This window comes from Xenopus laevis, chromosome 1L (genome assembly GCF_017654675.1).
Source record: "Xenopus laevis strain J_2021 chromosome 1L, Xenopus_laevis_v10.1, whole genome shotgun sequence".
Taxonomy (NCBI): domain Eukaryota; kingdom Metazoa; phylum Chordata; class Amphibia; order Anura; family Pipidae; genus Xenopus; species Xenopus laevis.
This window is the reverse complement of record NC_054371.1, coordinates 26272859-26289804: the sequence shown is the minus strand read 5'-3', so window position 1 is coordinate 26289804 and position 16946 is coordinate 26272859. Positions and strand designations below refer to the sequence as shown.

The 16946-nt window shown below is 36.4% G+C and overlaps 1 protein-coding gene across 2 annotated transcripts; it reads left to right on the top strand.

Annotated features, from left to right (window-relative positions):
• Positions 1 to 995: 995 nt before the first annotated feature.
• Positions 996 to 15994, top strand: LOC108696360. 2 transcript variants are annotated; one of them, XM_041587803.1, is made up of 6 exons: positions 996 to 1120; positions 4907 to 5293; positions 9649 to 9675; positions 10904 to 10984; positions 12986 to 13092; positions 15242 to 15994. In XM_041587803.1, the coding sequence occupies exons 1-6, from the start codon at positions 1069 to 1071 to the stop codon at positions 15329 to 15331; spliced, it is 744 nt and encodes a 247-aa protein (XP_041443737.1). In that variant the 5' UTR covers positions 996 to 1068; the 3' UTR covers positions 15332 to 15994. The 2 variants fall into 2 exon arrangements, with proteins under 2 accessions (XP_041443737.1, XP_018081144.1); XM_018225655.2 differs by having other exon boundaries at positions 4904 to 5293.
• Positions 15995 to 16946: the final 952 nt, after the last annotated feature.

The following is a 16946-nucleotide window of genomic DNA, read 5'->3' as shown; positions in this document are numbered from 1 at the left end:
CCATACACGGAGAGATCCTCTCGTTTGGTGATGACGCCAAACGAGCGTACCTCTCCCCGATATGCCCACCTTGAGGTGGGCAATATTGGGCTGATGAGATCGTGGGCCCTAGGGGGCCTCCGAATTAAAGAAAGGCTGCTCCCATAGACTCCATTCTATCTAAATAATACGATTTTTTAAAAATGTTTTCCTTTTTCTCTGTAATAATAAAACAGAACCTTGTAGTTGATCCCAACGAAGATATAATTAATCCTTATTGGAAGCAAAACCAGCCTATTGGGTTTATTTAATATTTAAATGATTTTCTAGTAGACGTAAAATATGAAGATCCAAATTATGGAAAGATCCGTTATCCTGAAAACCTCCGGTCCCGAGCGTTCTCGATAACAGGTCCCATACCTGTACCGTGTAACTGTCTTATATATTCGCCTGTTTAGCTCTTTTCCATGGAAGGGTGGGACAACAAGGACACCATATCAAGTGGTTGATTGGTTGAGCCAGGTAATAAAGGGTCTTGTAGTGATCATCTTCCATAACGCCTTAAAAGAGTTTTGCTGTCTACAAATCTGTAAAGTCTATTGATGCTAATAAAGGACAACTAAAGATTTTTCTAACTAGTACAATTAGTCATTAGAGCTATATTTAGTTGTGGCAAGGCCTGGGGAGGGTATATGACTTCAATCTATGGCTTTTAAGCAACGACTGAAGGAAGTTTGGGCAAATTGATAAAATGTTTTCACTGCTGCCATCTTGCTCTTCTTTACTTGATAACCCTCCGCTATTCCTACATCTACCTGGTCCCGCATTTTTCCAAGCCATGGTCTTATAATTGTACACAATAACATTTTCACGGTGATGTGGTGTTATTTATACTGCCCATGCATCAAACCACAGAGTAAATAATGATGATTCATTTAAAGCTGCCGCCAGAGTTTTTGTGTTTGATGACGAGGAGGAAGAAGAGGGAGTGCTTAGAATTAGAAGTGATGGTGCTGCAATACTGCCGTCTGTTTCCTGCATTCTCAGCCTGCTCTAGCACAGATATGATCACCTAGAGATTCTGCGAGTATGGCCAGAAGCCCCAACTTCTATATCCTTATGCTCCCTCTCTACTGTCAAGGTAAGGGGCACCAATAATCTGTACAGAGCTACTGACCTTCAGATGGGTAGACACCGGCTTCCCGAAAATATATATATATATTAAAGAGTTTATAGTTGACTGGGGAATGTTTTTCTTCATTGTGTATTGCTACCTATTTTTGTTTTCCCTTTAAGCTCTATGTTTTCTGTTTATTTATCTATATTGCATCCTTATCTAAGTTAGGCGCCCAGTTTTTATTGATGCCAGGCTGTGCTTATCTCACCCAGAAACAGAACAAAGGTGCCGATATGCAGTTAAATTATTGGGTAGATTTACTAACATTTGCAGTTTTTCTTCCATAAAATTTAATGCAAAATAATATTTTCCCCTGAGTTCAAATTTTATTCACATTTATGATAATGCATCAGGATGAAAAGCATTGTAACCTATGGGCAAAGTTGTCCAACATTTTAATACAATTTTTAAAATAATCTTTTAATCATTTTCTCATTGTTAAACAATTTTGCAAAGCTTAATTAAACTACAATCATCAATTTGGGGGAGAAAAAGGGAAAAAGGCTGAGAATTTTCCCCTAAATGGTAGTGAAACTGCCCCTGTATCCTGTTGCTCTTCCCCCACAAGTCATTTCTAGTTAGTCAGTGACCCCATTAGTAACGGAAGAAACAGGGGAACTGAAACCACTTTAAATTGCTGTGCCGTAACTCTGAGCTACTGCCCCAATAGCCAAATCTTTTTAGGGCCTTAGGGTAGGACTCGACGAGCGATTTGTCGCGATCCGACGCGCTGCGACAAAACACATGCGAATTATAAAAAATAAGGCAAGAGATAGAATTGTTGCATGGTGTCACAGCGTTGAACCGACGTGATCTGACTGTCGGATGCAGATGCAGCATGCAGCGTCTGCATCCGACAGTCGGATCACGTCGGATCAACGCTGCATTGATGTCAGAAGCGTTAAAAAACAACTGCAACCCAGCAGCTGTCATATTACCCTTCTGTACTTTAGATTCTGAATTTAGTTCAGTATTAACTGCAGCTTTTGGCTGATGATTTGACCTTAACCCGATACCAAACATTTTGATTTTGTGCCTACCTTGTTAGATAAATCAGTGTTTAGAAATTAAAATAAAAACTGCCTGCTGCAGTTAAAAAAAATAAAAGCAATTACCTGGTTGATCAAACCTTTTGAGTGAATAAAACTGTAATTTAGTTCATGATGGGGATTATCCACAGAGGCAATGTACAAAACAAAGCATATAAAAGTGAATGATTATTCCACACTAGTAAATATCATTGGCATAAAGTGAACTGTAGTCGTATTGCTTCTTCATGTATAGAATTTGGTTACTGAATAAAACAGCAACAAAACAGGTACATTTTTTAACAGTTCTCATGCCCACGTTTCTCTATTTTGAAAACTTCCCGTTCAGCACGAGTGTTGACATGGATGGCAAACAGCCATTGCCCACTTTCATAATAAGTGCAATGCTCTTATATCTTGCATAGTGATCTGATGCTTTAACAAGCAAGGCCCAGAAGGGTAACACTAGGATCGAACAATTTTACTTTGACTGAATATGGCCAAATTCAATTAAAAAAACTTTGACTTCGAATATCGAAGTAATGCAATTCGATGGTCGAATTTTGAAGTTTTTTACATGTTGAAATTCGACCCTTGATAAATCTGCCCCCAACTGAATAAGGTGGGTTTTCAGGAGAGCAAATAGGCATTCCCCAAATGTTACTTCAACTGGTCTATAGGCTGAGCCCCTTAAAGGGACATGTAATGAACCCATGATTAAAAGTGAACACTTACTGGGACTAAACTATGGTTTTATTACTTGAGCATATTATAACAAGGGTTTGTAGTACTTTGTAGATTGTGCCCTAAGGGCCATGGCAGGCGGGCAGTTTTGTCCCCCACGTCTACCACCCAAAAATGCTTTCCAGTCAACAATAAAGTAAATTGCCGGTAGAAAAACATATGCCGCTCTTCGTTTTCCAAAGTTGCCCCCCATCTTGTCCTATAACAATTTGTTTTTGGGTCCCCGCATATAAAAAATTAGAATCATACAAATCGAAGGAATAGTGCATTTGAAACATACGGTTCAAAGTTTTCCCCAAAAAAAACCCTTAGATTTTTCAAAGTCCACCAATTGACTCCAAATAGGTTCTAGGAGGTCACCCATAGGCTAAAACAGCAATTTGTCAGGTTTTACATGGAGAATGGTCGAAGTCTAATTTTTAAAGAGACAGTACAACATAAATTTTGAAATTCGAATCGAATTTGGACTATTCCCTATTCGAAGTACACAAAAATGAGCTCGAAATTTGAATTTTAACTTCGACCTTTGATAAATCTGCCAGTAAGTATGGTGTTGAGAGTGATATTCTGAGACAATTTGCAATAGGTTGTCATTTTTTATTATTCAATGTCTTTGAGTTATTTCACTTTTTATTCAGCAGTTCTCCAGTTTGCAGTTTCCGCAATCTGGTAGCTAGGGTCCAAATGACGCTAGCAACCATGCATTAATTTGAATAAGAGACTGGAATATGAATAGGAGAGGACCTTATTAGAAAGATGAGAAGTAAAAAAAAGCAATAACAATATATCAAAGCCAATCAAAGCCAATTGAAAACTTGCTTAGAATTGGCCGTTCTATAGCATATTAAAAGTTAACTTAACCACCCCTTTAAGAGTAGAATAGAAATTGCCTACACATTTATCAATTAACAATTCTGGCACTAATCTTTACTAATCGTCCACAAACACCTTGCATTGAAGCAATAATAAAGGTGGCCATAGACATAACAATTACAATCTTTCTTGGAAAAGATGTTTCCAAGAAAGATTGTTCATTTCAATAGACACGTGTAGAGCTGAATGGTCAGATATACAAATAGAAACAATAGAATTCTACCTGTATCTGATGATTCAGCACTGACAATGGACGATGCTTGGCTGCCTTCCTTTTCCCAATCAAAATTTTCCGTTCAGCCTGATCAATGAGCCGACCGATATCCAAGTCTTCTGCGGATATCGGTCAGCTCTTTTCCCACCATACACACACCGAAAATCGTACGAAAACTAGTTTCATACGATATTATCCGCGCGTCTATGGCCACCTTAAGTGCTTTATGTGCCACATAAATTCCACAATGATATGGAAATATGCAGATATGTTCACACTCCAGTAAACCTGTGCTAGCGTTTCTCCTGGCTGTCTATCTCACTTTATTAAACAGACACATTAATTTCTTGGTCTGTCTATAATCTACAGGCCAAAAGTGCAAACCTCCAAGTTTTTGTGCCATAAATGCTCATAGGACAAATTTACCATGTCATTGGGAAGTGCTTGTGAGCTAAATGGGGGCCTAGTGTAAAATGAACAGCTCAGAAATCAGGGACAGATTATGTTTAAGTATTTAAGATTTGTTTAAGTGTATTTCAGCCCCACCTTTAAAAACATTAATCACCATGTGGGTAAAATCTCTAGCAGACGGCCAATGAAGCATTTGGAATTGCTCCCCAACATCAATTGCCTCGACTCTGGGGTGCACTTCTGGATCAGATGATAACTGTCTGGCAAAAATAACTTCCGTGCCCCAGACATACAGACATCCCATGAACAGTCCTTAGCCAGTGCATCTGAAAATGTTGCATCAATATTACAATAATGTCAAGCATGCAGAAGTTTTGGGGGAAAAAATACGTATGATAACTAAAATGATATTTTGTACCTATTTTATTTTGGTATTGAAGATTGGTTCTAATTTTAAGTAACTGAATATTTTTCCAGTAGTTTTTGTCAATGCCACACTGAACGTCAGTCAAACTCCTACGAATTTATCGGTTACAAAGGGAGACAATGCCAGTATAACTTGCTCCTGGGAAGCTGAGGATCAGGACGAGAGGATCAGAGTCTGGTGGAAAATATATTATGAATCAGCGAGTGCAGCTCATGATGGGACAGTTTTAGCATCTCTTATATGGACAAACAATAAATCAGAGGTCAGAATAAGATCTCGGAATCAGAGTGACTATCAGTTAACAAAGGATAAAGCCAAGCTCTGGCTTTTCTTTGTCAATGAGAGCGACGCCGGAACTTACATTTGTGAGATCACCATTGATAAACCAGATCTTCGATCTGGAAAAGGAAAAGGCACAACATTGTATGTCACTGACTCTGGTAAGAACATTATCTCATATATATTCACTGGCAAAAAACTACATTCTTGCAGCATGTTGAGATTTTTATACTTTTCTTGGTGATAAATCAAAATGTACTAAATATTACATTTGTTTTTGCATCCAGATTAGAAAATCAGGATAACTAGACAATTTATTCTATTTATGGAGATATTTTTCTGTACTGTGCATTGTAATAGAACCAAACATCTCTGGTCATGAGTTCCTCTCGATATATTTTGAAACTAACTCTGAGGTTCCTACTGTAACACATTCAGGTTCCCTTGCCTGCCCAGAGTCCTCATCTTGGTCTTATGATTTTAAGACCTGGTGGCATCCAAGCAGCAAAGGGATCAGTGGCGTAACTAGTTGTTACTGGGCCCCATAGCAAATTCAATTTAGGGCCCCAAAATATTTATAAGTTGGCCTATTTTACCAAGATATATTAAAATTGCTAATTAATTAGGGTCTCACTGGGCCCCCTACACTCCTGGGCCCCCCTGCAACCGCAGGGTCTGCTTCCTCTATAGTTACGCCCCTGAAAGGGATCCTCCTGATGTGAAAGGCGGCTGTTATAGGCAGAAGCGTGAGCCTTGACCGGAACCTTTTTGGGATACTGAATGTTACATTTAGGGGGTTATTATCTCAAATTCCAGAAACTCAAAATATATGAGTTTTATTTACTATAAAATCTGAATTTTTAGTAGAAAAAAAACCTCAAATTTTTCTAGATTTATTATACCCCGAGGATGGAAAAAGTCTGAATCTGGAAATCCGGCATGTCAGACCTACCGAGGATGTATATAAGTCAATGGGAGAGGTCCCTATCCTATTTGGAAGCTTCTGTGGTCTGCGCTGGATTTAGCCAGAAAAGCCGTCTATTTCAGACTTTTTGGGCAAAGATCCGAAAAATTCAACTTTTTTGCGAAAAATCAAACGATTTGGGGGAAAAAATATTTGGAAGCTTCTGTGGTCTGCGCTGGATTTAGCCAGAAAAGCCGTCTATTTCAGACTTTTGGGCAAAGATCCGAAAAATTCAACTTTTTTGCGAAAAATCAAACGATTTGGGGGAAAAAATTGTACGATTTGGATTATTGCTCGATTTTTTTTGTGTTTCTCCCCAATCTGATTAAATTGTGCTTTTTTAATAATAGATAAGGTCCAAATTTGAATTCTAGTTTGGTCAGATGTTTTTTATTTAAATAGAAAAATTCGGATTTTGAGAAATAAAGCCCCCCATGTATATAATGTATATATAGAAAGTCTATAGTGGTGCACTTGCAATACAAGCAACTGCCTGGGTGCTGGTTATAGCATAGTATAATAATCCAAAAAAATAAAACCGCACTCCAAGGTCTTGAAATAGTGAAAACAGTGGAAAGTATATTTCAACGTTTCGGCACACAAACTCGGGCCATCCTCAGGAAGTGAAAAATGTGAGGCCCGAGTTTGTGTGCCGAAATGTTGAAATAAACTTTCCCACTGTTTTCACTATTTCAAGACCTTGGAGTGCGGTTTTATTTTTTGTATATATATATATATATATATATATATATATATATATATATATATAGTCCAAAGAGATGCCAGCACCCTCGAAAAAACAAAATAATGTGCCTGAGTGCAGAATCAAGTAAATGTAACACAAATTTCAAATAGAGTCCGTACTCTCAGGACTCAAGCATTTGGTTCCAAAACGATACATGAGTTTCTAAAGTCACATGTGGTTTCTGCATCCAAATAACTTGACTTGCTGCCAATCATGTGTCTTGAGAAGGGTCTCACACAGGGACAGAAAGGTTGACAAATAATTAGTTTGCGATTTTTTCCGTATTTTGAAGTCTCAGGGACAGATTTATCAAGGGTCGAATTTTGAGGGTTAAAAAACCCTCGAATTTGACCCTCAAAGTAAAATCCTTCGAATTCGATGGATTTTAGCGCAAAGGGTTTGATCAAACGATCAAATAAAAATAGTTAGATCGAACGATAAAATCCTTCGAATCGAACGATTCGAACAATTTTAAGTGAACGATCGAATAATTTTTATTTGATCATAAAAAGTGCCTAAAACCTATCTACTCTGTCCCCATAGGCTAACATTCAACTCTGTAGCTTTTATTTGGCTAAATATTGAGTCGAAGGATTTTTTAAAGAGACATTTAAAGAGACGATTTTTACTTCGAATCGTTCGAATCATTCGATTCGATCGAATTTGACCAATTAAATGGTGGAAGTACCCAAAAAAATACTTCGAAATTCGAATATTTTTGCATTCGAACTATTCACTCAAGGCTTGGTAAATCTGCCCCTGAGTGTCTGTTACCTGCTGCATAATTTGTGTGTATATGTATATGTATATATATATATATATATATATATATATATAACAAACTTCAAATAGAGTCCGCACTCTCAGGAACCAAATTGCCAGTTCTAGGTGACTTAGATGATTAAATGGATGACATAGCACTCTCCCAATGTTAGTTATGTGTTATATATAGTTATGCCTAGAACTGGCAATTTGATTAGTGATAACATGTTTTTTGCATGGCATGATTTATGTATTAAAGGGCGATGTGATTCATTTTTCATAGCTCAGGGTAAGATGATTACTAGTAGAAAATGATTTGATGACCACTTGGTATATACCTTGTACCTTTGATACCTTCATGATACATTTGTTACAAAATTTGTTCCATTTAAGATTGGGCAGGAGGTGGTATAAGGAGAAAACTAGGAGAGCAACGTTACTTTGTATCTGATTTTAGTTTTTTTCTTGTGTGGTTGTTTTTTGATTGTTTATTCGTTTTTGTATAATTATTGAAGATCTGTATAAATGTGCATCTAGGTAATTGATTGCCTGTTTATAGTTAATGGAAGCTATGAGATTCACAGTTTAAGTGAAATTAGATAAACCTGGCGCTTGCATCTGATGCAGGTTATAGGTCATCCCTATTGAAGCTATTTTCCCTCCAGTATGTGGTTAAAAGGCATAGTCTAATGTGTATTTGTTACTTTGAGAAAGGCCTTAAGGGGGCCGAAACATCAGTCAGTAGCTTGTATTAATAAGAAAACATTTTTCTTTTAAGTCCTGAGAGTGCCAACTCTATTTGAAGTTTGTGTGTATATATATATATATATATATATATATATATATATATATATATATATATATATATATATATACATATATATATATACATATTCTAGCAGCTGGAGCACTCTCAATCCATTAGGCAATTGCCCGGGTGCAGGTTATAGTCAATCATACATAAAGCAAAGAAAAAAACGCACACACAGGACTTATGAAGTGCAAAAAAGTAAAAAATTTCTTGCAACGTTTCGGCTCCTGTACTCGAGCCTTCTTCAGGTGGTGACTCGAGCCTTCTTCAGGAGCCGAAACGTTGCAATAAATTTTTTACTTTTTTGCACTTCATAAGTCCTGTGTGTGCGGTTTTTTCTTTGCTTTATATATATATACATATATATATACATATACAGACAAATTATGCAGCAGGTAACAGACACTCAGACTTCAAAATAAACTGAAAAAACAGCAAACTAATTATTTGTCAACCTTTCTGTCCCTGTGTGAGACCCTTCTCAAGACACATGATTGGCAGCAAGTCAAGTTATTCGGATGCAGAAACCACATGTGACTTTAGAAACTCATGTATTGTTTTGGAACCGAATACTTGAGTCCTGGGGCCCCTATGTACGGCATGTTAAAATATTTAAGAAAAAGTGCATCTCTGACCCACAGAGTTTATAATCTATGCTAAAAAAAATTGTCTCTTCAGTTGTCCAGTTGTACTGTACTTTAAAGTAACATTTCACTAATGGTTTCAGTTTAGTGAGGTACCCAGGGTTCAACTGAATCCCTAAGTGAATCCTGGATTTGGTGTATCCTTAGAATGTGTATAGTATGTATTGCACAATTGTACAGAATTGGGTATACAATTAGTTCAGTGTAAAGGTACATACAGATATAGTACATAGGCATACAGTATAGTCTATACAGAGAGTTGAATTTTGGATTTCTTTTGGAAAACGCTAGATTGCAGCCATAAATTTTATTGTTTTAAGTTGAACAGTAATTTTGTTCCACTTTGGGACATAGGTGACACTCTTGATTTTTCCAACAGCTCTGGAATCCTTGCTTTAGTCTAGGTTCTTTGTCTTTATTTGGATCCAAAAAGTATTTGGAAATAACCCACATGAGGGTTGAACGTGTCTGTTGCCCTTTATCTATTGTCCTTTTAAAACTATGTACTTGAATATTAATCATTGTGTATACCCAAAGCTGGGAGAATTCTCATGCTCTGTTCTGTAACCATCTTTATTTTCTGTTTACAGTCTCATCCCCAACCGCTCTTGCCAACAGTAAGTCTGCCTGAGTTCAAGTATATGTGGTGTTTGTGTCTTTTTTGTGCATAAACCATTATTTGTATCAGTAGTGTAACTTTAGGGCTGATGGTAAAGTTAGTCGCCCAAGGTAGAGGAGATTTATTGTTGGTGACTCATTTCCTAGTATGCCATAGCCCTTAAGAGCAGAGCTCTATAATGAACAGTTAGACTAAATTAAGCAGTATAAGAATACTAAGCACACACAATAACAAATGAGACATAGGCACCAGTTATCATGGACAAATATCATAGAGCCAGATTTAAAAAGATAAACTGGGATTCTATTTGGAGGATTATTTTGCTGCAGCCACTGGTTCTGCAGAGTTGGAGAAAGTTTGTATTAAACAATAGAAAAACTATAAAATCCACATTAGATTACATGACAACACAGGACCCAGTGCAGTCTGTATATTCTGATTATTAATCAGTCTTGCTGTATCAGCTTCTGGCAGATATTATTTTACTTGTGCTGTTTTGATAATTTATGACGATCCCTAAGCAGCCCAGACCACACTGAGCATGTGCACAGTCTTTGTCTTGCAAAGATGTTTAACAAAGTTACAAGATGGTGACCCCCTGTGGCCAACTTTGATAGTATAAATTATTTGTCTAATTAGGCTTCTGTGCAGTAAGTTCATGTTTATATTTAGTATACAAAATACAGCATTTCTAGCCTTCTTCTAGTTAGACTTTACTTCCCCTTTAAATTAACTTTTACTAGTATGTAGAGAGTGATATTCTGAGACTTGGCAATTGGATTTCATTTTTTATAATTGAATAATTTTTTAATTATTTAGCTTTTTATTCAGCAGCTCTTCAGTTTGTCATTTCAACTGTCTGGTTGCTAGGGTCCAAATTACCATTGGCAACCATGCATTGATTTGAATAAGAGACTGGGATATGAATAGGAGAGGCTGGAATAGAAAGATGAGTAATAAAAAGTAGCAATAACAATAAATTTGTAACTTTACAGAGCATTTGGTTTTAGATGGGGTCAGTGACCCCCATTTGAAAGCTGGGAAGAGTCAGAAGAAAAAGGCAAATAGTTAAAAACTATAAAAAAATAAATAATGAAGACCAATTGGAAATTTGCCAAGAATTGGCCATTCTTAACATACTAAAAGTTAACTTAAAGTTAAACCACCCAATGTACCTATTTCAATACTTGTTATTTTGCTTGTGTGTAATTATTATTTCTTTTCAGTTGCTTATCTAGCTGTGTTTCTCATCCTCGTCACTGTCATATTGTTGGGATATTTACTGTACAAAAGGAGAAAGAAAGAAAGTAAGTATTTATTCTCATTGTTGTCAGGTTACTTGTTATTGGGATTGTTATGGCTCAGCATACCAGCAGGGAGCTATATAGGGTATATATAGGCTATGTTATTACTGGCTGTAATAGGATTATTATATTGGCTCCTGTGGATCAGTACATTTTTAGTGATGGCTGTGGTTGCAGCTGTGCAGGGGCACATTAAAGAGGAGCAAGTATAAATTTAATATAGGGATCAATTTACTGGTGTAAGAATAGGGGGAGCAGAGCCGGTAGCTACAGGGGGTCCCAGAGGGAGATAGTCCATAGTAAAGATTGTCCTGTACTTTCACAGCCAGATGTATACTAGGATTAGCATAAGCACTCTTTCCTGGAAAACCTTATCCATTTAAACTGGATGAGCAAACTTTTACACCCAGTACAGTTTTGAGATGAAACTCTAATAATCATGAATCCATGCTAGAATTTCTCATAAGTTTTGCATTTCTGAGTCGGGAAAACAATGTCAACTTCAAACTTCCTTAATATAAGCATATTCAGCTCTACCCCGGTCTACCTAAATATCTGCCGGGCACCATGTTTGGAAATTGGCAACATGAAAGCCTTTTTTTACTTTGAAGAACAGTTGTAACATTGCAGAAAGAAGCTTCTTTAACATTTTAGGACACTGTATTTGCTACTACAGAGCTAAAAATGCCTTAACTGCAGTGTAATTTTGCCTTAGTAAACGGTGGACTAATGCCTGTAGTTTTTACACTCACACAGAGGTCTGCTGAGTTCCTTGTTCAATGCCCTATAGTTCCAATCAGCAGCTTAGCGACAATGCATTTACTAAACCAAACAATGACTTCTGTAAAAGGCTTACCTTGAAAATGGCAGGATTCAAGTTATATGTACACATTACATTCTGTGGTTCTTGCAAATATTATTGATCTAATTCTTTACTTTGAACCAATGGAGATGGCCCCATAGCAGCCAGTATTGTCTACCAAGTTCGGACGGAGTTATCACCTTGGCAAATGTATGGGCCTTAGCATTATAACCTGGTTAAAATCTGGCCAGACATGTATAAAGCAGCTTTGATGGTTCTGACTATAAAGACGGCATTGGATTGAGCTTCCAGACTGGTTAAAATAAGTCCCTATTGTCATCCAATCTTTGGTCCAGGGGTCAAATGACAATAACAGCCCTATTTATCCCACCACCCGCATGACTAAATCAGGCCAAAGAAATGTACTTTAATGCTCATAGGGGGTTTAATTTTTTTATACATTCATAATGCTATTCTGATATTATGAAACTCAGTTTGTGAGTACATAAAGATAGCCACAGAATGCCATGGCCTTTGAAAGCTCTGCTTGGGGCAAATGGGAAGTTGCACAATTTCACTGTAGGTGTTTCACACTTTCAAATGGAAATAACATTGCGTGCAAATGAGTTAAAAGTCACACCTTTGTCTAAGCATGTGTATCCCACACCAATCAGCTTTCTTTGCAAATGAGAAATACAATGTGCACATTAGTAACCTTCACAGCACACATTTCTACTTTTGGGGAACCCCCTCTCCCCAAGAAAATAAGTGAGACTAGAACCATAGAAATTTGGATTATCATATTGTTTGACCCCTGAGGAACAACTGGATTACGCTGAAGTTTTATGGAAACCTGATGGTACGGGGCTGCATTGAAGTGATTAAACAGTCCTCATCTAACCTAATTCTATGTAGGGTGACAAATAATTACCCACAGAATTAGTCGCATTCATTCCGACCAAGCACACATGTACCAACGGCACAGGTTACACATAGAATATGGGTCCAATCTCTACTGTTATTAATCAGTCAAGTATATGAGCACAGGACTGAACAAAGTAATTGGATTCTTTTTCAAGATAACAAAAATTACAGTATAAATAGACCCTTTATATTATGTTGTTTTATTTTTAATATATATCGGTTATATATTCTGTTATAAATATGTATCTCACATGTTATCTCTATTATTACCTTCAAAGATATCCATCTTTTACATCAAAGAGCACCAGAAGCTGTGCAACTGAATGAAATACATGAAAATATGAACGACGGGGAGGACAGTTCTTCATCAAATTCTGTGAGATGGGTAAATGCAGCCCTCCCATTGGTTACTGATAATCTGGAATATCCAACCTGCCGGTTTCTAGCTCTTGAAAAACGACAGCACCCATCTTCTTCTAGAAATGCTAGTTCAGTTCAGCAACAGTTCAGAGATTCTATATATATATATATATATATATATATATATATATATATATATATATATATATATATATATATATATATATATATATATATGTATATATATTTATTTATTTCAATGATAAGAGGGGGTCATAGCTATAGTTAAGTTAAAATCTACGGTTAAGTTTCCCTACACAAGTGAGTCTTTAATACACTAATAGCCTTTTGCATTGACTCATTTATTTTACATAGAATGATTTCGGTGAACCCCGTTCTTGAGAACACACCAATGGGAATGAGAGATCACAGGCAGAATTATTTCTTTCTTTTGTTAAGTTCAGCTATCACTGCTCAGAATCATACAACTAGGCAATAGTATAAATGACAGACTGAACGACAAATGGGAGAGGCTTAGAACAGAAAGATGAATGCATTCAAAATAATTTTAAAAACAAAAATCGAGACTAAGACTAAGAATGAATTTGCATGTGTATTACTGGTTTACAGAAGTTCCATTTAGTGATTGAGCATTTTTTGGACACAAGATAAAAAAAACGTAAAGTTTCCGGCATTCTTCTTCTGATTAATATGGAAGTTCTGGGAGATGGTGTGGTTGCAGTAAATGGACTGTAGCATACAACTATGTTAAAGGAGAAGGAAAGTAGTTAACCACTTGGGGATGCCAAATGTTAGGCACCCCCAAGTGAATGTATTTACTTACCTGAAACTCCGGGCCGGTGCTCCTATCAGCAGAAAACTGCACCCCAGCGTTATACCAGTGAGCACCACGGAGCGATTCTCTTCCGTCGTAGTTAACGACTTTCCTTATCATTTAAAGCATTAAAGACTGGTACAATTTATACAATTTATGACATTTAGCACATTCCATAATCCATTTAAACCATGTCAAACATTTCTAAAGAAGGGGAGATAAATGGAAAGAGTAGATAGATCTTGTTTGCAAGGGTCTCTTACAAGTTTAATCATCATGGGTGGCCATATGTCCTGAAGATGTCCATATTATTTTCAACTATTGCTGTTAGACTCATCCTTTTGGCTATTTTAGATTGTTTGGTTGATAGCGGATCTTCTATTTCAAATCCTGGGGCAACCACTGAACTCCTTTTCAATTCAGACATTAAAGTTAGCGGATTCCATGAATAGGAAAACTTCTCAGGAGTTACCAAGGATTTTTAGTGAAAGGTTTAGCAAATTGCAGCAGAGCACATATTGGGCCAGATTCAACTCATGGTTTATCGCATGAAAATTCATGGACAAGATTCAATTTGAGAAGAAAAAACTTTTCTCCAAATTTAGTTCAGTTTTTCCCCATAGACTTTTCGCGTGAGATAAGTTTCTCTGAATTGAATTGCATCTCAGATTGAATCTCGTCCATGACTTTTCACGTGATAAACCCTTTTCTCACTGAATTGAATCTAGCCCGTTGTGTGATATGCATTAACTTTAAAGGGCATGTAAAGGCAAAAAAATAAAATCCCATTTTTACTTTCTTTAATGAAAAAGAAACCTATCTCCAATATACTTTAATTAAAAAATGTCTACCTTTATTATAAGAGACCTGGCTGTTTGCAGTGAAATTCTCCCTTCATTTACTGCTGTGGATAGGAATTGTCAGACAGTCCCTAACTGCTCTGCAGGGAAACAATCATACTTATGAACAGCAGGGGGAGCCCCTGTCTTACTTCCCAGCCATGCAGAACTCAAGCAGCTTTGTTTATGACAATCCCTAAGCAGCCCAGACCATACTGAGCATGTGCACAGTCTTAGTCTTGCAAAGATGTTAAACAAAGTTACAAGATGGTGACCCCCTGTAGCCAACTTTGAAAGCATAAATTATTTGTTTGATTAGGCTTGTGGTGCAGTAAGTTAATGTTTATATTTAGTATAAAAAATACAGCATTTCTAGCCTTATTCTATTTTAGACTTTAGACATGCCCTTTAAGGAATGCCATTCTTAGAAATACTTCTGCAACTGATACATATCCCAATGAAAAGCTAAGTATTTATTGCTGTTATCTTTATATTGACAGGCTGTTTCAACACTTTATGAATCCTGTGACTATTTTGCAATGAAAACTCCTGAGACTCCAGAAGGTGCAGTCTACAGCCTGGCTCTGTAAATTCTTGGAATGTAACTTCCAATGCACATATAAATATTCTGAAGCATTAAGATGGGAGCCAGATCAGTGTTAGTGGAGTCTTGTCTAGGAAGCAAACTGGTAGCCCATTTTAACGTCTTTAGAAATGTAATGTCTTTAGAAGTTTTAAAAAAAAATGGGACGATGACAATTCCTTAAATGCCCATCAGGAATGAGAATATTATTATAAGAGGATCTCTGAAGAAGTTTATACACCACTCTCTCTCTCGATTTTCTTGAAATGCCTGGAAAATTTATCTTGGCGACTTCTAAGACCTTCAAAAGTCTGTATTGCACGGACGGTGTCTGACATTCTGAAAAACGATTGGTCAGATTCTCTTCTGGACCTTTTAACTAATGGAATGAGACATCTGAACACAGGCACTCCAAGCATGGACATGTGGAGAAATGAGGAAAATCCCACCATTCTGTGAAAGGACATAATGTGCTTTGGAATTGTAAATGTTTGCTTCTAAAGGGAGATTTCTGAGTACTATTGAATTTACTATGCTTATTTATATTAACATTAAATAACTAAATACTGCTACAGACCAATTATAAAACATGCAGTCTTATTTACATTGGCAGATGATACCCTACTACTGAATTTTTTTTTATTAAATACGTGGAAATTTTTATTTTTTATTTGCAGAAAAATTGGTTCAATTATGGATATTTTCTTCTTTAGCAATTTCTAGTACAATATCTGGATTCTCACTGGAGTATACTTTGAAAATCTGTACGTAAAAATGATTATTAGCGATACATACAAACATACACAAACACCATTAGAAGGCCTTTTCTTTCCAGATGGCCCTGTAGACGTGTGATGTTTGGGACCTAAGCACCATGAAGAACAGAAGAACTAAGTTTGGTCATCAGGAAACAAGCAATGCCTGCTTTGGTTCTCTTGTACCTGCCTGATAATGTCCCTTTTCACCAAAGATGATAAGTTCAAAAATAAATATGGCAACCCCCTAATTTACAATTTGAGTAGGTTCACTCGGTTATTAGCTATATAATATAATAGCTAACACAATCTCAATTTTTTTTGGCATTGCACTTTCCACCAATTCTGACATATAATTCTTTTCTACCTAACTGTTTTATTTAATCTTTTATAAATTAAAGTTTATACAGGTATAGGATCAATTATCCGGAAACGTGTTATCCGAATTACGGAAAAGCCATCTCCCATAGGCTCCATTTTATTCAGATAATCAAAATTTTCATAAATGAGTTGATTTTTCTCTGTAATAATAAAACAGTAGCTTGTACTTAATCCAAACTAAGATATAATTAATCCTTATTGGAAGCAGAACCAGTCTATTGGGTTTATTTAATGTTTATACGATTTTCTAGTAGACTTAAGTTATGTAGATCCAAATTACGGAAAGATCCATTACCCCAGGTTCTGAGCATTCTGGATAAAAGGTCCCATACATGTAATTTCCCACAGATGTATAAAGTCTATAGATATTTATTTTTCTGACATTACTTTTAAGCACTAACGTTTAAAAAAAGAAAACTATTATTTGTTATGTTGTAAAGTCAATCATTATTGCACAGTAAATATTATATACCGGTTTAGAAACAC

Excerpts from the sequence above, each read along its gene's own strand:
- LOC108696360 (XM_018225655.2), top strand. The coding sequence starts at position 1,069 with ATGGCCAGAAGCCCCAACTTCTATATCCTTATGCTCCCTCTCTACTGT. Across the intron at positions 1,121-4,903 it reads GCTCCCTCTCTACTGTCAAG|TAGTTTTTGTCAATGCCACA; the intron begins GTAAGGGGCACC and ends ATATTTTTCCAG. Across the intron at positions 10,985-12,985 it reads CAAAAGGAGAAAGAAAGAAA|ATATCCATCTTTTACATCAA; the intron begins GTAAGTATTTAT and ends TTACCTTCAAAG.